This window comes from Papaver somniferum, chromosome 9, assembly GCF_003573695.1.
Source record: "Papaver somniferum cultivar HN1 chromosome 9, ASM357369v1, whole genome shotgun sequence".
Lineage (NCBI taxonomy): Eukaryota > Viridiplantae > Streptophyta > Magnoliopsida > Ranunculales > Papaveraceae > Papaver > Papaver somniferum.
The window spans coordinates 50,914,987-50,937,603 of NC_039366.1; the positions used below are offsets into that span (position 1 = coordinate 50,914,987).

The 22,617-nt window shown below is 37.8% G+C and overlaps 1 protein-coding gene across 1 annotated transcript; it reads right to left on the bottom strand.

Annotated features, from left to right (window-relative positions):
• Nucleotides 1–1,553: 1,553 nt before the first annotated feature.
• LOC113310445 (dolichyl-diphosphooligosaccharide--protein glycosyltransferase subunit 1B-like) lies at nucleotides 1,554–4,810 on the bottom strand. Its single transcript, XM_026559134.1, has 8 exons — nucleotides 4,632–4,810; nucleotides 4,360–4,404; nucleotides 3,556–4,187; nucleotides 3,144–3,291; nucleotides 2,861–3,040; nucleotides 2,676–2,744; nucleotides 2,449–2,538; nucleotides 1,554–2,019 (listed from the first exon to the last, which is right to left on the bottom strand). The coding sequence occupies exons 1-8, from the start codon at nucleotides 4,749–4,751 to the stop codon at nucleotides 1,894–1,896; spliced, it is 1,410 nt and encodes a 469-aa protein (XP_026414919.1). The 5' UTR covers nucleotides 4,752–4,810; the 3' UTR covers nucleotides 1,554–1,893.
• Nucleotides 4,811–22,617: the final 17,807 nt, after the last annotated feature.

Sequence of the window (22,617 nt, forward strand, 5' to 3'; positions counted from 1 at the left end):
GGTAAAATGGACAGTTAGATTTTGATACTGTTTATATGGACAAAAATGTAAAAATAGACAGGATCTAACCGGTTTCATCTTGACCATTTTCAAATATTTTTTCTTATTTTTAATTTACACAAGATGTATCCAGTTTCATCCTTGCTATTTTTTAAATTTAAGCGAGGATGTTTCATCCTTACTTTTTCTTTTTTTTGGCCATTTCACCCAAACTATTTTTTACTCGTCCATTTGAACCGTGATTTAAAAATATTTGGACAAATGACCCATTTTTCGTTTTACATATGGGTTAGTCGCCTTAGAGCAACTGCAGTGATACGAATAAAACCATAGACTAAAAACCAAAAAAAAGACCAAAATTTGGGTTTAGTCTGTGATGGAGAACAATGGGAAATGACCAAAATTTGGCCAAGCGTTGATTATATGTCCGCCCCAAATGAAGCGGACTTTATATGTTGGCCTGGTGTTGAGGCGGACTTTATATGTTGGCCTGGTGTTGATTCACCACATGTGCCACAAGTGTGTGTGGTTTAATAAATTGTGTTATATTAATAGGCGGACTTTATAACTTCGCCTCACAGTGGGGCGTGAACTTTACAACCGCTTCATGTGAAACGTATTTTATATGCACGCCCGGTGACAAACGAACATTATACGTCCGCTCGACTATATATAGTTTTGGTCTTCATCGCCGACCAAATATAGTCTGGAATTTGGTCTTGGTCCAGATTTTAGTTTGGAATTTGGTCTTGGTCCAGATTTTAGTCTTTACTCCGTCCCGCTATGTCTCGTCGCTGGACCATAATTATAGGTATGATCGTCCACTGTGGTTGCTCTAAAGGTTGCTTCTTACTCAACTATTCGCTGTAATCGTTGATCCCACCACTACGTCTGCACTTTCTCAAGTTTGCATTTCTAATGTTTTCATTTTTTCTTTTCTTTTAGAAAAATAACTTAATATTCACTGCATAATTCTTGATAACTCGGAAATCATTTGATTGATGCAATCTGGAAAACCATTTAGATTTTGGTTTAGGACGCTACTGGTTTAGACTACTTTAAGAGTCACTTATAAGCTGGTGCTCATGGATCCCAACTTGATCAGTGTATCAATCAGTTAAAAAAAAAAAAAACTGCATTCTAAGTGTTCATGCGTGGAGAATTTATTTATTGTTTGGAAAAGGAAGATGGTGAAATGCAAGGGAAAAAAGACATAATAAACGCTCATGACCCATATAGAATTTATTGTCTCCGAAATAAGGGATACAAGATAAAACACATTTAATATCGTTTTCATTCTCAGACATCAGATTTAGGCAACAGCGATTGTTGTCTATGAAACAGAAACCCCATGACCACGGGCAATTGTTTTCACAACCGCTTCTCAAATAGAAAAAGGTGTTATCGGTTCAAGGAACTTGGTCAGATTCGAAGTACAAGTCCGCAAGGATTTCTTCAGCTCCTCATGCTATTGCAGTATAGGGTTTACAAGTGCGGTTAAAACTGACAAACTAATTCATGATACTTATATTCAGGTAGGAAGCTACAATTACTTTTTTTTTTCAATTTCAGATCGTGTCTGAGGCACAATTCATCATAACAGGATTGAATGGTGAAAAGCCAAAAAGTGAGATTAGAATAGAGAAGAGCTAAAGAACCACCACCTATCATTTTTGCTATAATAGATCTCAAAACATTTGGGAAAAGTTAACCAAAAATGGTACCTTACAAAATCTAGACTCATCTGGCCTTTCTACGGAAATTGCAATTTAATCCTAAACGAGAGCTACAGAGGGATGCCCCCATATATAAAGCGACACTGTTCCACTAGTTTTTCCCAGATAAATGTACTAAATATAGTTTCTCCAAGCTTTACCTGTGGCGAAACTTTTTTTACGACTTGCGGATTGAGATATCCATGTGTAAGTAGGTAACACAAGCAACGAAAAACAGGAAAAATACAGAAACCAACATAAATGGCTCCACAAGCATGAAAATTGGGTTGAAGTTGTAATAAACCTGCAAAACAAACAAAATTGGCTTAATATTAGGAACTCCAAAAAGCAACACCTCAAACTGTAATGATTGTGATAATTAAACTCAAAAGTGGGACTAGTTTTCTGAGTATTTGTTTAAATTGGGGGAAGAACCACACTACTCTGAGTGTTTTGAGTAGCATTTGTGCCTTAGAAGATTCCAATTGCATGTACATTTAATTATCACATCTTTCCCATTGCCCTAATCTCGAAATCTAAACCACCTCAGATTGTTACAAAAGCTAATTTCTTACAATGAGCAAGTTTTCAAAAAATGTATCATAAGATCAGGTTTGAACTTCGATGATGGTCACATTGAACAATAAGTTGCAAAAGAAGGTAGACCAGACACTAGGATTCGTATTTAGTGCTAATTTCGACCCTTGGTCCATTTGATAGGTTGGATAATTACCTGGAAAGGAATACCGTGTTCAGGAACTACATTTTTCTTCTCAAGAACCACCACTGTCCTTCCAACAACATCAAGATACGAGTAACTTGTCTGCAAGAATTCCACAAGATATAATGTTTTAGATATGGGTGATTGAGTACATTTCTCATGGCCGAGTCAACAAAAATTTGCAAATGTCTAGCTGCTCTTAACAGTAAGTCAGTAATACTGTGTAAGAGAAGAAATACCTCGAGATGTTGCTCAACAGGAAAAGGAACGATAGCAGAAGGATCTTTTGATCCCTCGGGTAGCACCACCTGATGCATAATGTATATAATACAATCAACCGGCATGTAAAACAGGTAATTGTACGTTTTTCATTTCCAGTAAGAATAAAATTAAGAGTCTAACACAACTATGAAATTATTTGTACCTTCATGGTAAATTTGTCAACCACGGTGTTAACAAGGGGACATCCGAAAGTGAAGTTAAGGTAACGCTTGCCATCAGCCGACTCGAAAAGGAAGTCCTCCAATGGTAGTCCATACCCAATAACGAAAGTGGCTTTCCATCCTCCAAACAATGGATAACGTGGCTCTATTTCAAGCTCGGACTGAAACAGAAAATTCCAGTTAGAGCAATTTATAAAGAATCCCATGAAGCAATTTCTTAGTAAAAAAATTGTGCAGTGCAGAAGTGTAAGATGTTTGAAAAACCTTTGAATTACTAGTACGCAGGCGTGATGTTGAGATGTTCCCAATCCCATCGCGATAGTAGACGGAGTGCACTCGAGGGGGTAGTCTTGCAATTAGCTGCTTAAATGAAGATACACCACTAATCGATGGCCTAGATTGATATTCAACCCTGGAAGAATGAAGAGTTCAGAGGATTAGGATAGATAACAATTTAGAAGTAGAAACAATACAAACAGCCGCATATCAACAATGTATCAAAAGTAAATTGAATTTCTTTCAAAACATTAGAAGACTTCATAGGATGTCCGATTATCTGGTTTCATGAAGTAAACATGCCATAAAACGATAAGCTAAGTGCATTTACGGTGCAATAATTCCACCAATACTTACACGAGAAATGATATGAAAACCTTATTATGAACTAATAACTAACCTTGAGAAGACACCCTTATGACGTGCACCAGCATGGGCCAGAGTATAGTGCTCTGTAATCTGTAGGCTTCCCCAGTGAGATATTTCAACCTCACGTACAAGTTCCTCAACAACCGAAAATGGACTGTTATTCTCAAAGTGAACAAGTATTGGAGAATATGAATAAGGAGTACGGTTATCATATTGCCCATACTTGATCTCTGCACCAGCACGGTTAGTAGGTTCAACTCTCGTAAAAGATTCAACCTTATTGCTTGGAGTTTTAACAAATGTTGTCTGTTCCTTAACATGATAAGGTGATAAAATAATCGCACTATCACGGAAATACACCAACTGTGGTTCTGATTGACTGATCTCTTCAGGAAACGGTTCTAACGAACGTGTTAGTACATAAAGCACTTCGACAGTGACGGTTTCACCAGGTTTTAATGGATTAAGCAGCGCAACAGAGTAGAACTGAACTCCATCTGGTGCATCGGGTAGCGTTGTAGGGGTTACGATAAGTGGCACATAAGTTTTCTTTTTCCGTTTACCTGCGGTTGCAGCTCCTTTCACTGTTGCGATATTTTCAGCTTGAGTAGGTGGAAAAGCAACAAGAATTTCTGAAGCAGGAGACGGTCCAGTATTTTCAACCTACAACAATCATGTTATCAGCACTCATTTCTAGTATTGTAGAACAGATTCCTCTTAGAATCTGAATTGCCTTGAATAGTCATTTTAATCAGCTTATAAGAGTTTGCTGAATACATATAAAAATAACAATTACAGCTTGATTATAATCTCAAAATTCAAAAGGAAAACATACCTTTAAAGTTAAGTACACCCTGATGACATGAGAACTCAAATCGATCTGCATCATTTAACCAATATATCAATCGTGAGATGTTGAAACTCTAAGCAGGTTAACAAAATAAGATCTACAATTTTCAGTTCGATCATTGATGGAATTGAGAAGGTTTAGTTTAAATTATCAGATAATAAACCCTAATTGCTATTTGGGTATAATTTATCTAAAATATCTTTTAAAAAAATGCAATATTAAAAAAGAAGAAAACGGGATCGGTAGGTAGGACTTACTCTTCTTTCTGCGTTAACGATCTGAATATCTTGAAGAGAAGAAGATGAGATCGAGGAAGAGAGGAAGATGAGTAAAATGGAGAAAACTAGGGCAACTCGAAGTTTTGGAAGACCTTCCATTGTTGCCGCTTCTGAATTAGCCGAGAGAGACCGACTGTGGAAGACTTTAGATATCTCTGTAGAGTCTATGTAATGTGTTTGGATGCAACTGTAACGGTAGTTAGTCCCATCCCTCGTTTGAGCCCATGATGTAAACGGTCTTCATCTAGTCAAACGGATGAAGACTGTAGAGCAATATGGATGCTAGGAATTGCTGTTTAGTCCAAAAAACCCAGGACCGGTTAATGGGTAGTCCATCCCCAGAACAAAATTATCCGTTGGTCAGAACTTTTATTCCCTAGTCCAGCCACGTGCGGTTGACACAAGACATACTTTCCAATATTCCAAACATACCCTTCTGCAACTGTATATCACGAACAAATCAGTTTCAAACTTTTCTTTTCTCTTTTTTTCATCTCAGATCCAGTCTCTCGTTTTCTCTGCTGTTGCGTTTTGGTTCATCTCAGTTTCTGTTAGTGTCTTTCAATTAGGTTCATCTCAGCTTCGAATTAGGTTCATCTGAGCTTCGAACCAAGGTATTTATCTTTTTAATCATCCTCCTCTACTGCTGTTCTTGAAATCTTGATAAATAATTAGGTTTATTCTGATCCGATTTCTATCAGAATAACAGCCTATGATGTACATTGTTATCTTTCTTTTATGATCTCATTTTATGATGATTTACATTGTTGAATTCAGTTTCCGTTCGATTTTCTAAGTAATTTTTGTGATTTTTGTGTGTTTCAATTAGGTATCTCAGATTCGAATTAGGTTTATCTCAGATTTGAACAAGGTATGTTACTGTAATCACCTTTTTCTGCTGCTGTTCTGTTTAGTTTCTTTCTAATCTGATTTTTGTATTTTTTTGATATAGGTTTATTTCATTAGACAGATCGTGTAGTAATGTTGTTTTCTCTTTTTGATATATCTGCAGTTCATTAGCATTTTTTTTTGTTGATATGATCATGATTCTCAAAATATATGGAACATATTATTCATAGGCACGGTACATATTGATATGTTATAAAATATATGTTATTTATCCTACATGTTACATACCAATACGTACTGCATATAGCATGCTCTCTTTTCATCCTACAGTAGATGCCAATACATATCAATATGAGACAGTACATGTCAATACGTAATGCATAGAACATGTCAATACACATCGAAATGATACAACACATATCCATACATAGACTCTTTTTTAGACTCAGTACATATCAATACGTATGATATCAATACGTATCATATCAATATGTATATTACCAATAGTTAATTTTTGGATCATTTTTTTACAGGGTTAACATGTCTGACGTTGCCCCCAAATCATATTTCGCTTGTTATTATCATGTATACCATAAATAATACCATTTTGCATATTTGGTTACACCGTCTTATACTTTAGAGGATTTGAAATTTTCCATCTGTAATATGTGGAGCTGGTTGACTCCATCGACTATTCTTGTTAACTATTTCCAGAATCAAGCGATAGTTCCTATTCTTGCCGAGGTAACGCTCTAGAGCATCGCTGCATTACATTCTGCAAAGAAATCGACTTTCTTTGATTTGCAGTTGGATGTAATTTCAACTGGCGCATCTAGTTCTTCTAGGCGTATGGAAGTTGACAGTAATGCAGACTTAGTTGTCAGTGCAAAGAACAGTTATTTGAAAGATGGTAAAGAGGATCCAAATGTGTTTTTTCAGATGGTTGGGAGAAGATTTTTGATGATACAGAACAATTATTCTATGGTGGTGTTGATGCCGTATGTATAGCATGCCAAAAATACTGCATGAGAACTGGATATGAGGCAATTAAGAAGAAGAATGACCTTGAGAGATTCACCGTCGTATGCACCGTCAAAGATTGTTCACGGAGGCAACTGCCATTGGTAGTTCAATTAATGTTTTTAAGATAAAGGAATATGAGGTAAGGCACACCTGTGGTGGAGGTTATATGTTGAAGAATCCAAAAAGTTACGAGAAAACTCATGAACAATTTAATTCATGAGTGTGTCAGACACAACCATCGCATAAAGCCAGCAGAGATCGTAGATTATATTAAAGTTGTTGGCGGATTGACATCCAGTATTACCACGCATATCATGCACTTGAGTTGTCGCATAAATAGATTTTTGGTAATGATGTCAAGTCTTACACTGATCTTGCTTGGTGGGTACATGTTGTTAGGGAAACAAACCCCGGGTCATTTATTCATTTCGACTTTAATGATGCTACAAAGAGATTCAATAGACTTTTTATCTTCGTTGGAGCTTGTAGATAGGGATATAAACTTTGTCTTCCGATGATATTCTGTGACTGTATATTTCTTACTGGGACTTTTAGAGGAGGTCTCATGGCGGCAACATGTCTTAATGGAAATCAAGGTAACTGTTTTTTTTTTTATATATGTAGTGTCTTGTAGTTAGATCACTCATTTTACTACAATACTGACAATGAGGATACTACTGCATATTGACCTTACTGAGTATGAGGTAAACCATACTGCATGTCAATATGTAGTGTCAACTTTTCACATATCAACAAAGAGGTAAACCATACCACATATTGACCTTACTGAGTATGAGGTAAATCATACTACATGTCAATATGTAGTGTCAAGCAGTTGGTTATTATTTTCCTTTTAGAAGAAAAAAGACTACATATCAACATGTACTGGTTGTTTTCCTTTTAGCAGTTGCTTAACATAACTAATAATTCCTTTTGTAGGTTTTTATCCCCTCGCATATGCATTAGTATCTGGTGAAACTAATGACAACTGGGAATGGTTTTTGAAGAATCTGAAGGATGCTTTGGATGATGATCGCCAAATCACTTTTATGACTGACCGAGGTTAAGGGTTGGTTAAATATATTCCCAAAGTATTCCCTGATTCTCATCAAAGCTATTGTTACTTCCACTTGGACAAAAACTTACCTATCGCAAAGTCTGACGAAAAGTGTAAAGAAGTGACTGATTCTTTCTGAAAGGCGACACATGTGTTTTCTCCTGCAACATACGAGGAAGTTATTCAAGAAATGGTAAATTTGGGAAGGCATTGGGTTGCTGACTACTGCCGCAACATTCCAAGGGAAAAGTGGTCCAGTGCGTTCTTCAAGGGCTGTAGGTATGGTCGGACTTCTTCAAGCGTTGTTGAATCGTTCAATAACTGGATTAACCGCGAGAAGAAGTTACCTGTGTGTGCGTTCGTTGACTCGATCAGGTTTGTATCAGTTTTCTTAGTCACAGTACAAGCTTATATGTAGTTTTAATTTTATTAGTTTTATTTTTTGCAACAGTATTAGCATGTGTGTTATGTTAATCTACGTATAATGTAGTATAAAGACTTGTTGTTCCTTTGTCGTGTAGGCTACGTATGATGGAAATGATGTCAGAACGTCGCGAACAGAGTGTCTTGATGAATCCAGAACTGCAAACCCCTGTGTATCAATACTTGCTTGAACTACACATTCAAATTGGCCGTCCCTGGAAAGTTATTCAGTCAGATGCTAACCGTTATAAAGTGCATCTCCAAGGTTAACATTTACCCCTAATCTCTATCATCTGAATTTTAGTTATTTTCTCTTCTTTTTAAGTAGCATGCTTTGTGATGTAATATCCACCATTCTAGTATCTTAGGTGTACTGAAGATAACATATGAATATGTACTGTGTATATATTCAGTAGATAATATGGTGTGTTTTGTGTGTGCAGGTCTCATATGGTAGTGTTTGAGGGTGAAAACGGTTTCTGCTGATTTTGGTAATTTCGGGTGTGTGGGTGAGAAACGAATTTAAACCCTAAACAATGTACTGCAAGGGAGTATTTTAGATTCGAGAGATAAATCTGTACAAATCCGGCCTAAACCAAGAAATGGTCGTTCCATACTTGCTTCTGCCACAAAGTGAAGGAGAAGGGTTGGTTTTGGGGAGGGAAGCGAAGAAAGTGTTGAGACCAGAACAGTTGATTCTGGAAGAGTAGTTGTTTTCTACGACTTGTATCAGAAAGTGGGAAGCTAACAGATGGAAAGCTAGCAAATATATTCTGAGTGTTGTATGCTCCTGACCTGAACTTGTTGTTCGGTGGAAATAGGTAATGCCTATTTATACAAGTCGAAGTGAAACGTACTCTGGTCTCATTAAGAAATGCAAAACGGTGAGTAAATGGGAGGAGGTGGTAACCGGTAACGCCTGGAATTGATGTTCCATAAAAAGAAAGCATTTCACCATAACTCCCTGTATTTACTAACCGCCTCATCCTTATGATACTTTCTTATAACGGGCGTAGTGTACGCCGCACGCTGTAAACCGCCAAACCAATACCCAATGAACATCCCCCAGATTGTGACATGCGTTGATGTCTCGAGTGTTTTCATGGAAAACATGTAGCATGTTGTTGTCGTCTGGCAATTCGATCTTGGGAGACTTGCCGGGTCGGTGACCTTCGACGGTCGAGATTTTGCATCTTAAGAGGAAAGGTAGTCGTTGATTATTGCAACCCTTCGTTTGGTAGCTAGTGGCATGAAAGCATGTTCGGTATGGCTTTAATATGACCTAGTTTAGGCGCGGCCAAAAGTTAGGGTTTTGGATTTGTTTAGGCGCGACCAAACTAGGGCCAAAAGTTGACATGCGTTAGCTGGTAACCTTGGACGGCTAAGATCTGCATCTTAAATGAAAAGGTGGTCATTGATCGTTGCAGGCCTTCGTTTTGGCATCCGCATGGGGAAGGCCGGTATGGCGTGGCGCGGCAAGGTGGTTGTCATGCCATTGGCACATGTGGCATGGCATGCCTTGGCGCGGTTTGGCGTGGCCAAAACTAGGGTTTTGGGACAAATGTTACCATGCGTTGTCTGGCGACCTTGGACGACTAGAATTTGCATTTAGGATTGAAGGGTGGCTGTTGATCGTCGCACACCTTCGTTTTGGTAGCCGTATAGGGAAGGCCGGTATGGCGTGGCGCGGCAAGGTGGTTGGCATGCCATTGGCACATGTGGCATGACATGCCTTGGCGCGGTTTGGCGTGGCCAAAACTAGGGTTTTGGGCCAAAGGTTACCATGCGTTGTCTGGCGACCTTGGACGGCTAGGATTTGCATCTAGGGTTGAAGGGTGGTCGTTGATCGTCGGACGCCTTCGTTTTGGTAGCCGCATAGGGAAGGCCGACATGGTAGGGCCAAGGAAAATGGCGCAGACGGCTTGGCATAGTGGGGATAAGGGTTTGGACGGCTTGGCATGGTGGGTCCAAGGCAGAATGGTGCGAACGGCTTGGCATAGTACGACCAAGGCAGAATGGTGCGGACGGCTTGGCATAGTGGGGCCAACGCAGAATGGTGTGGACGACTTGGCATAGTGGGGCCAACGCAGAATGGTGCGGTCGGCTTGGCATGGTGGGGTCAAGAGTTTGGTCGGCTTGGCATGGTGGGGCAAAGGGTTTGGCATTCCATTGGCGCATGGTGCGGCCAGCATGGCTAGGGCCAAGGGTTTGGCATGCCATTGGCGCATGGTGCGGCCAGTATGGCTGGCGTGGTTTGCCATTAGCACAGTGGTGCGGCTGGCATGGTTGGCATGCCTTGGAGCGAAGATGTGGCTGGCATGGTTTGCCTTTGGCACAGTGGTGCGGCTGGCATGGTTGGCATGCCTTGGTTTGCCATTGGCACAGCGGTGCGGCTGGCATGGTTTTCCATTGGCACAGTGGTGCGGCTGGCATGGTTGGCATGCCTTGGCGCGTATATGTGGTTGGCATGGTTTGCCATTGGCACAGTGGTGCGGCTGTCATGGTTGGCATGCCTTGGCGCGTAGATGTGGCTGGCATGGTTTTCCATTGGCACAGTGGTGCGGCTGGCATGGTTGGCATGACTTGGCGCGTAGATGTGGCTGACATGGTTTGCCATTGGCACAGTGGTGCGGCTAGCATGGTTTGCATGCCTTGGCCGGAGATGTGGCTGGCATGGTTTGTCATTGGAACAGTGGTGCGGCTGGCATGGTTGGCATGCCTTGGCGCGGTAGCATGAGAATTAGGGTTTGACATGGATGACGTTAGTCAATATTAAGGGTTTTGCCGTGGAACATGACCCATGTAAAAAAAAAGGTACCCCGGTAATTCTTACGTAGGCATGCTGATTGATTCAATAAATGTGTTAATGGTCATAGTGACGTCATGTCGGATGTACAGTTTTATGATTTTAACCCTAACCTAAAAACCACCATCAACAGGTAAATCTAGAGAAAAAATACTTGTACTTGCCAACGATGGCGCGTTTATGGTTTTTCATGCTCGCACGCTACTGCAGCTATTACTAAATATGGAGGAAGGATGCTTGATTACGTCGACGATTACTTCAAAGTTACCTGTTTTCGTGAGCTATATTTAATAGCTATTAGACCTGTTTCTAACTACGACAGGTATGTGTCTTTAAGCATTACATTATGATATTGTTTTTGAGGAACAATATACTGTGTACATATTCATATGTAGTTACGATACTGTATTTTCCTCACAGGCCTGATGAGTATCACGTAGACGATACCGTTCTCCCACCAGAAGTAATTAGGGCTCCACCAGGCAGGAAAAAGGGAAAGCGTATTAAAAGTACATGGGAGAATAGTAGAAAATCTATCAAGTGTTCAAATTGTAATTTGAAAACTCATCACAACAAGGAAACATGCACTCTTATCCGTCAGTCTGAACTTTCTGAAGAATGATTTGTGTCAAGTATGTGTTTCAATCAGTACATATTTGAAAAGGCGGGGGTCTAACAACACCACCCAATATTTCTCTTAGCAATCTGTATGGACTAACTCCGAAATACTTTCTAGAGAATCAACTAGACAGTTAGACTCAATCTAGGTAAAAGTATCTCAAGGAGTTAATATCTCTCTCTTGTTTTGATTTACTCAAGCTAATAGAAATCAGTGAGTCCTAATCAAACACAAAGAATAACTTGGACGGTACCAAAGACCAATGTCCAAGGATCAATCAATGACAATCAAACAACCAAAGGTTGGATTATACCAATTGATGATCTATACGCACAACTTGTATTATTTCAATTATAAAGATAAACAATATAATACGGAAACTGAAAGAACACAGACACCATAAGTTTTGTTAACGAGGAAACCGCAAATGCAGAAAAACTCCGGGACCTAGTCCAGATTGAACACACAATGTATTAAGCCGCTACAGACACTAGCCTACTCCAAGCTAACTTCGGACTGGACTGTAGTTGAACTCCAATCAGTCTCTCACTGATCCAAGATACAGTTGTACTCCCTACACCCCTGATCCCAGCAGAATACCGCGCACTTGATTCCCTTAGATGATCTCACCCACAATTAAGAGTTGCTACGACCCAAAATCGCAGGCTTTAACAATAAACAAATCTGTCTCACACAGACAAGTCTATCAAAGGATCAATCTGTCTCCACAGAAAAACCCTAAAGTTTTTGCTTCGACTTTTGATAATAATCAAGGTGAACAGGAACCAATTGATAATCCGGTCTTATATTCCCGAAGAACAGCCTAGATTAATCAATCACCTCACAACAATCTTAATCGTATGGTAGCGAAACAAGATGTCGTGGAATCACAAACAATGAGACGAAGGTGTTTGTGATTACTTTTTATATCTTGCCTATCGGAGAAATCAAACAATCTCTAGCCAATCAATATGATAGTACTATTACGATAGAATATGCAAGATCAGATCACACAACTACGATAAAAGTAGTATCGGTCTGGCTTCACAATCCCAATGAAGTCTTCAAGTCGTTAACCTGGTTTTAGAAGAAGAAAACCAAAGGTTAAAGGAGAACCGACTCTAGCACGCAAACTAGTAGCGCACGTAAGGTGTGGGGACTAGTTTTGCAGTGTTGCTAGATGTCCCCTTATATAGTCTTTCAAATCAGGGGTTTGCCTTAGTTACAAAGCAATCAATATCCACCTTTAGATGAAAACCTGATTTAGATTCAAGCTAATATTTCTCAACCGTTAGATCGAAAACTTAGCTTGTCATACACAAATGACTGTACGCTTCTAGGTTTGTAAACCGCACCCAAACGTGTACATTGTTGGTTCAAAAATAGTTTACCAAAAAGGTTAACCATAAGATCATTTCATACCAACCATGTTCTTCTTCACCATAACTAGTTCAAATGACTCAAATGAACTAGTTAAGAGAGTTGTTCAATTGCAAGGAAATCTTATGTAACTACACAAGACACAATTGAAGCAAAGATGATTTGATTCACAAGAATCGGTTCATGAACTCTAATAGCCACGGTTTGCAAAAGCATTCCTTAGTCTTTTAAGATTAAGTTTAGAGATCATCTTTAGATATATAACCTTCTCAAGTTTGCAGACTAGGTTCGCGGACTTAAGACACCGGACATAGTTTACAAACTCCAGCAGAAATTATCGGGTTTGAGAACTTCCCCGGTTCGCGGACTGGGTTCGCTGACTTGGCTCACGCAAGTAGTTTGTCAACTCCAGCAGAAATTCTCAGGTTTGAGAACTTTGGCGGTTCGCGGACTGAGTTCGCGGACTTGGCACTTGCCATACTTCCGGTTCTCTTGATCAACAAAGTTCGAGAACTTCGATTCAAGGAATACATTGGTTATGTAATCTAAACTCTCATTCCAATCATTGAAACATTATTAGAGGACGTTATACAGTTGCTACACCATTTCTCGTCTAAGCAATTTTCAAAGTGATTGAAACATTCATGACCTTCGTCACTAGGTAAAGATAAACTTGGTCGAAACTAAAAGCTTACCAACACATATTTCGAGATATAGATAGGCGAGGTATACTCGGCTCTAAATACCAAATGTGTATGATCTAGTCTATATATATAGCATACGACTTTTGTCTCAAAGAGTAGGAGATAGAATAGATAGACTTTTGAGTGACATATAAGTTCAAGTCTCCACATACCTTTTTGTCGAAGTTCCACCGGTTCCTTGAGTAGTCCTTCTACTTGTATGATGAATCTCCATGAAGTCCTTGAGCTCAACTACACTTACTATCCTAGTCCGAGACTTAGCTATAAGAGACTAGAAATCAAGACTTATAGTTTTGATCACTAACATTGACAAACATGCTTGAGATAGCAACGCATGCGAGTTTGACCGAGCACTGCTCTAAAAATCTCCCCCTTTGTCAATTTTAGTGACAAAACTATCAATACATATGGAATACAAAAAAGATAATGAAACTTTAGTAGCTCCTATTCCACATGTCTAATCTTCAACATTCCTCGAAATCTTTGTCACTTCCAAGTACTCCAATGATCCCAAAGGTTGTAATTCTAGCACCATCATTGTTGAAGATCCGTAGCTATAACAATGAGAAAGCATCGGTCTCGATCATTGTTATACAGTGTCATAGTATTATTACACAGTGTCAAAACTCAATTGTATCACAACTTCAACAATAATATTATGGTGATATGTATCACTCCCCCTTAGTCAATACTCCATCTTACATGAAAACCACTCCCCCTTACACAATGGTCCGAAAACCATATGTATTTGTACTGTGAACTACATATTAATTCTCCCCCTTTTTGTCAATAAAATTGGCAAAGGTACAAGAACGGGTTCATAATGGAATTTCCGTAAGAGACATTTCATGACTGAGAGAAAGAAACACACATCATCTTATTTGGATGCAATCATATAGCCGAAGCTAACAACATTCATCAAGGAGTTTCAAGATACAAGATAACTCCTCTAAAATTCCACAGCCGCACACCCCTCAAGATATGACCATTAAGCACAAGTTCAAAAGAACTCTCCTCCCATCCGAAAGAACAATAACGAGCGACCTTAATTTCAAGAGAAAAGAAGGATTTTTGTTGGACACCAAAACCATGAGAATGATTTTTATATCTAAAACTCAATCAAATTAATCATAAGTAAACCCATGATTATTTTAATCGGAATACATAATCAAATTAAACACAAAAGTGATCAATTTAATTCATTGTGCTCAATATATGTAAACTTACGGAGCAACGACTAAGTTAACCATACAAGAGAGTGATTGGCTTAATCGTTTAAATACTCAACACAAGAGAAACTTGTGGAGTAATAACTAAATAACCAAGAAGATGATTAATTTAGTTCAAATATGCTCAGCATAAAGTATCTTACGGAACAACCAACAAGGCTAATCAAAAGTAATCAACTTTGTCGTATCGTGCTCAACATAAGACACATTACGGAGCCTCACGGTAATACATAAAGGATGGATCAATGAAGATCAATACCGTGGAATACACAAGGATTCATTCTTTTGCACAAGCATATACAATAGCAATAATCCTTGGATACAAAAGATTTTAACCTATCTTCCATCAAGGATTGACAATATAGGCTTAACTTTTGTATATGTCAAAAGTCTATTCATTCTTAAACCAATAAACGAATACCGAGTATGAACGACTTTACTTTTGACAAAATATGGGACAACATAGTTCACGGACGTAAACACCAATATCCCATAACAAATTGCAATATAACAAATCATAAAGATTAAATACTGCAAAACATCATCCTCCAAAAAGTTTTAGAATCAAAAACCTAAAAACAAGAAGATAAAAACAATAGCTATGTGTAGTCACAATCATCGCTATTCAAAGCACTAGTTATTCTTCCAACTAAGCCAAAAAAAAGATATCCTAGGTAACAAGCGCATCTTCTTCCTCATCGGAGACACTCCAAGATGCTTTAATTGTGTTCAATTCTTTCTCGAGCTCGGGAAACTTCGTTGCAACCAAAAACAATTGTTCTTGAACACACTTCACTCTTGAATCAACCTTACATACACCTTTATGAATTTTTTGAAGAAGGATCATGGTAGTAGGGTCACTAAAATCAAGAGAAGCAATTCTTTGTCGCTTGCAAGCATTTTCCCTTATGCGTCTAAAGGTACACGAACGAACCGGTTTGGGGACCCCAAGAGAGTTTCCAATTGAATCACACCCACGATCACGACAAATTTGACTAATAAAGAAAGGGTAACCCAACATCTTGACGGGTGAAGTCATCGAAATCATTTGAGAGATAATGAAACCACAAATATCGAGACTTGAAATACCCGAATCAAGGAAATAGACCAATTCCGCAAACTGGTGACTCCACCAAGAATTTTCAGTTATGGAGGGACAAAGATTGGGGATACCAAGTTTTCCAAAATCCATCAAGGCAATACTAAGATCATTAGTAGGGAACTTTCCTTGACTCCAAATGACCTTCTTCCCACAAAGCCCAACCGAGATATCATCACAAGATGGACGTTCATCACTTGGTCTAGGAAGTCGTACGTTCCCCAACAGGATTTTGGTAATCCTTGAAATTAATTCTCTATCAACAAGAAACCTTTCTCTACCAATCATGGATTTGAATTCCATCTTGTTGTAATCAACATCATGAATATTGGCATAGAAAATCCTTGTAAGAGAATCAAATCCTTGACCAAGACCATCAAAGATATTTTTAAGCTTGAATTTCTTAAAGCATACCAAATCCTCTTCATGCCCACTAGAAAAATCCAATTTCTTTTTTAGGATGAAACCTTTTGAAGCAATCTTATCAAACACGCTAACACAAGAATCATCCACAAACCTAATTCTAAGAGAGTTTTGGTCACAAGAAGGATTCAAGCTAGAGGTTTTTGGGTTTTTAGAACTCCTTTTAGTGCTTCCAGAATTATTCATGGGACAAGAAATATGAAAGTATCAAGAGAAAATTACTTACTTGGATTGAATCTTGATCACCTTTTCTTTCAATTTTTCCAATGAAGCTTCAAAGGTGGAAACACAGAAAACCCTAGATTCATGTACGCGGAAGGGTAAAGAAGAAGACTAGGGTGCACAAACTTATTCTTTATAAAGACCACACTTGGGCTTGGATCCGTTCATGAACCGCGACCTATATAAGAAATATAGGATTTTATTAGCCAATTGCACATTAAAGGTTATGCACTCCGTCACAACACACAAGTGAATGAAAACGGATGCAATAGAAAGCTAAAGTTGATATTTAATCACAATAACAAAACTGTACACAACTCAAACCATTTTCTTGCCCTATTCCAAGATATATACAAATGGGGAATTGCCATCATTGTTACCAAGAGTCATAATGCGCAGAGGAATTCTCATGCGACATTTCTGGTTGATATGTGTGAACAGCCTCTGTAGTATAATCAAAGTAATGATGATGGTCAGGGCAGTTAGGGCTTTCTATCCTTTGTTTGTTCTGGCTAGAAGGAAGACACATCCGATTTCTGGGTCGCATAGTATCAATAGATTCAACACATACAGAACCCTTTTCGGAATGATTCTTAGACTTAACAGATTTAAGTTTTTCTAAGAATTTAAAAACGCCATCGAAAGCTATGAGAAGATCTTTATCAACTGATCCACCACGATAGTATTCCTCAAAGAGCTCAAGAGTTAATCTAGTGAGGTTCCATATCCTTGAGCGTGTCGAGCGTTTTCTCAATATTTCCTTCTTTTTATTTTTTCCTTCTGATTGATTCTTAACATCTAAATCTTCCCTTTTAGATGAAATAAGATTATCATGAGAACCCAGAGGTTTTAGCCATAATAATCTTTGAACAATCTTCAAGGAAATCTGGCGTGCGCTACAGATTCCAAGAGCAAGTTTTCCAAAGAAATTTCCCATGGGACAATTTTTAAGGAACGAACAAACACAAACTTATTAGGTTTAAGGTGTTTGCCTGCTCTGATGCCAATTGAAAAAGCGGGGTTCTAACAACACCACCCAATATTTCTCTTAGCAATCTGTATGGACTAACTCCAAAATACTTTCTAGAGAATCAACTAGACAATTAGACTCAATCTAGGTAAAAGTATCTCAAGGAGTTAATATCTCTCTCTTGTTTTGATTTACTCAAGCTAATAGAAATCAACGAGTCCTAATCAAACACAAGGAATAACTTGGACGGTACCAAAGACCAATGTCCAAGGATCAATCAATGACAATCAAACAACCAAAGGTTGGATTATACCAATTGATGATCTATACACACAACCTGTATTATTTCAATTATAAAGATAAACAATATAATGCGGAAACTGAAATAACACAGACACCAGAAATTTTGTTAACGAGGAAATCGCAAATGCAGAAAAATCCCGGTACCTAGTCCAGATTGAATACACACTGTATTAAGCCGCTACAGACACTATCCTACTCCAAGCTAACTTCGGACTGTACTATAATTGAACCCCAATCAGTCTCCCACTGATCAAAGATACAGTTGTAGTCCCTACGCCTCTGATCCTAGCAGGATACTGCGCATTTGATTCCCTTAACTGATCTCAACCACAACTAAGAGTTGCTACGACCCAAAATCGAAGGCTTTAACAATAAACAAATCTGTCTCATACAGACAAGTATATCAAAGGATCAATCTATCTCCCATAGAAAAACCCTAAAGTTTTTGTTCCTTCTTTTGATAATAATCAAGGAGAACAGGAACCAATTGATAATCCGGTCTTATATTTCCGAAAAACAGCCTAGATTAATCAATCACCTCACAACAATCTTAATCGTATGGTATCTAAACAAGATGTCGTGGAATCACAAACAATGAGACGAAGGTGTTTGTGATTACTTTTTATATCTTGCCTATCGGAGAAATCAAACAATCTCTAGCCAATCAATATGATTGTACTATTATGATAGAAGATGCAAGATCAAATCACACAACTACAATAAAAGTAGTATCGGTCTGGCTTCACAATCCCAATGAAGTCTTCAAGTCGTTAACCTGGTTTTAGAAGAAGAAAACCAAAGGTTAAAGGATAACCGACTCTAGCACGCAAACTAGTAGCACACGTAAGGTGTGGGGATTAGTTTTGCAGAGTTGCTAGATGTCCCCTTATATAGTCTTTCAAATCAGGGTTTTGCCTTAGTTACAAATCAATCAATATCCACCGTTAGATGAAAACCTGATTTAGATTCAAGTTAATATTTCTCAACCGTTAGATCGAAAACTTAGCTTGTCATATACAAATGACTGTACGCTTCTAGGTTTATAAACAGCACCCAAACGTGTACATTGTTGGTTCAACAATAGTTTACCAAAAAGGTTAACCATAAGAGCATTTCATACCAACCATGTTCTTCTTCACCATAACTAGTTCAAATGACTCAAATGAACTAGTTAAGAGAGTTGTTCAATTGTAAGGAAATCTTATGTAACTACACAAGACATAATTGAAGCAAAGATGATTTGATTCACAAGAATCGGTTCATGAACTTTAATAGCCACGGTTTGCAAAAGCATTCCTTAGTCTTTTAAGATTAAGTTTAGAGATCATCTTTAGATATATAACCTTCTCAAGTTTGCAGACTAGGTTCGCGGACTTAAGACACCGGACAGAGTTTACAAACTCCAGCAGAAATTATCGGGTTTGAGAACTTCGCCAGTTCGCGGACTGGGTTTGCGGACTGGATTCGCGGACTTGGCTCACGCAAGTAGTTTTTCAACTCCAGCAGAAATTCTCGGGTTTGAGAACTTCGGCAGTTCGTGGACTGAGTTCGCGGACTTGGCACTTGCCATACTTCCGGTTCACTTGATCAATAAAGTTCGAGAACTTCGGTTCAAGGAATACATTTGGCTATGTAATCTAAACTCTCATTCCAATCATTGAAACATTCTTAGAGGGTGTTATATAGTTGTTATACCATTTCTCGTCAAAGCAAGTTTCAAAGTGATTGAAACATTCATGACTTTCGTCACTAGGTAAAGATAAACTTGGTCGAAGCGAAAAGCTTACCAACACATATTTCGAGATATAGATAGGCGAGGTATACTCGGCTCGAAATACCAAATATGTATGATCTAGTCTATATATATAGCATAAAAATTTTGCCTCAAAGAGTAGGAGATAGAATAGATAGACTTTTGAGTGATAGATAAGTTCAAGTCTCCACATACCTTTTTGTCGAGAAGTTCCACCGGTTCCTTGAGTAGACTTTCTACTTGTATGATGAATCGCCATGAAGTCCTTGAGCTCAACTACACTTACTATCCTAGTCCGAGACTTAGCTATAAGAGACTAGAAATCAAGACTTATAGTTTTGATCACTAACATTGACAAACATGCTTGAGATAGCAACGCATGCGAGTTTGACCGAGCAATGCTCTAACAATATTAAAGATATGTCTTGGGGTAGGATGATACAATACAGTGTATTTTTAAGTAAGTAGTGTTTTGATTTCTCTTTTTATTTTATCACAGGCCTGAACGTGCAGCAGAATGTGATACCGATGATGTTGCCATTCTTTCCACCAATTATCAACATGTAGTCCTTGTTCTATTCTACTGTTTTCTTTTGATTCGTCAGTACCAACTGAATTTGGTTAATAACTGTTTCTTTTACAGTACATACATTATAAGTGTACTGAAATTACTGTTTCTGTTGTTTCTTATAACATCTTTTGGTTTTCAAACATTATAAGTCTATGAAAATATAGTTATATTGACCTTTCAAATAATGAAATATGTCGTTAAGTGTCATTAAGTGTCGAATAATGAAATATGTTGTTAGTTTATCATTAACCATACAATGAAATAGTGATATTGATCTTACATGTCAGTATCTATCACCAGTAGTGTAGTATTACATACTGATATATTACATGTCAGTATTGTAGCGTAAGAATCTTCCACTACATACTGATATGTACTGATTATAGTGTAACCATACTGATATTGTAACAAGAATATAACCAGTACTTACTGATATGTATTGATTGTGGTGTAACCATCTTCCACTACATACGGACATTTTCATCACTTAAAGCAAATTTAAACCATTCCATAAGATTAGTTTAAACTTTGTGGTTTCCCAGCTGATTCACCATCTACGGGGGTCGAGGGGGCAGCGCCCCCTCGTATCAACAACACAAAATCACTAAAAAGTTAGACTACATAACAAAGTAACACAATTGAAATATCACTACATTGAACTTAACCCAAGTCCAAATTAAAAATCATTAATAAAAGCAAAGTTTAAGATATGTTTTTGAACATTCTTGAACTCATGAAATGCAACCAAGAATAAAATGAAAATATTGTAACAAGAATATAACTAGTACTTACTGATATGTATTGATTGTGGTATAACCATCTTCCACTACATACTGACATTTGCATCACTTAAAGCAAATTTAAACCATTCCATAAGATTAGTTTAAACTTTGTGGTTTACCAGCTGATTCACCATCTATGGGGGTCGAGGGGGTTGCGCCCCCTCGTATCAACAACACAAAATCACTAATAAGTTAGACTACATAACAAATTAACACAATTGAAATATCACTACATTAAACTTAACCCAACTCCAAATTAAAAATCACTAATAAAAGCAAAGTTTAAGATATGTTTTTGAATATTCTTGAACTCATGAAATGTAACCAAGAATAAAAGGAAAATAGGTAAATATTAATATCTACAGTCAGACTACTTTTAGCAATTATGATCTATTGTGTCAGTTTTCCAACTGATTTCTGGTGGAGATGTTGTCAGCAATTTGCATGCTAACGTGACCCTTTGTTACGAATCTTCAATTGCACTTCAACATCATCTCCCAAAGGTACTCCCACAAATTTTCTTTTCGACTTCATCTTCATAAAATGCATCACAAATAGCAGGCAGTCTGGTGATTTTCCTTGTTGAGGTGTTTCACATTCATTGACTATTACATTCTTCAATGTTTCTTTATTGTTCTCCATCAAGTATAGGTTGATAGGTTTGAACATGTAATCTTCCATTTTTGTGGCGTTTGGATAACATATTCCTCCCCATTTAGCCTTAGAATAATTGTAGTGGTTGAACACCATTTTATCACAGTCATACTCAAGTATCGTCCAATGAAGATTGTTATGGCACATTGGTACAAGAATCTTCTTGATACTTTTATCCATCGCCAATATTGGTTTGTAAACATATTCTTCTGCTCCTCCTTTGAGCTTATCCGGGAACTCGACATTGTACTGAAAACATGGATGTAGTTGAATAGTTATATATAATTATGTTTTATGTAATATAGATATGTAGTGAACCCTTTCCTACATAAAAATCAATATAGATATGTAGTGTACCTATGCAATATACCTATTCCTACATACTTTTAATATGAATATGTACCGTGTAGATATGCACTGTAAGATAACAACTTACCCAAGCATACGGATCCAGATGCAAGACAGGTAAGTATTTTCTGTCTATTTCGCGCATCGGTTGGTCTTCCTGAGTCTTCTTGTTAAGCTTGTATTGTCCGTAGTTGAGAAGATGTTGCTCTAAAGAATCGTTATGTACCAAGTACTCAACTGTAGATGCACTAACACAAAGACCACCTTCTCCCGTTTTCCAAGCAATTGAGCTGGAAAATAACGACGTAAGGTTAGTATTCTTGTGTAACAGAACACATTGATATGTTCCCAAGCATAATATACATATCAATATCCAAATTACATATCAATATCCAAAGTACATATCAATATGTAGTAGACATGGATATCAATTATTTTTTTGTATTGTTCACTACGAATATAACAGTACATATCAAAAGTACATATCAATATGTATTGCTCACTACGAATATAAAAATACACGAAAATTACTAATCTATGGATACATTTTGTATATGCAGATGTTCCAAATAATAGTGCCAATGAAAAACTCACCTAATCAAGTATGCATTATCGAAGAATGTGGAAAGGATAGTCTTTTGATCATCCTTCAAGTCATTATAGAATGGCGATTTATGCAGTTTCAGGAACACCTTGCGACGCAATTTAAGCTTTTTGTTCTTCTTAAGTGGTATTGCTTCTGTTCCTCCA

What these genes read in the sequence shown, in the direction of transcription:
- LOC113310445 (XM_026559134.1), bottom strand. Translation starts at nt 4,751, where the DNA reads ATGGAAGGTCTTCCAAAACTTCGAGTTGCCCTAGTTTTCTCCATTTTA. An exon ending in GGGTGTACTTAACTTTAAAG is followed by an intron (nt 4,188 to 4,359) that starts GTATGTTTTCCT and finishes TGATTGTTGTAG; the next exon opens with GTTGAAAATACTGGACCGTC. An exon ending in CTGTTGAGCAACATCTCGAG is followed by an intron (nt 2,539 to 2,675) that starts GTATTTCTTCTC and finishes GAATTCTTGCAG; the next exon opens with ACAAGTTACTCGTATCTTGA.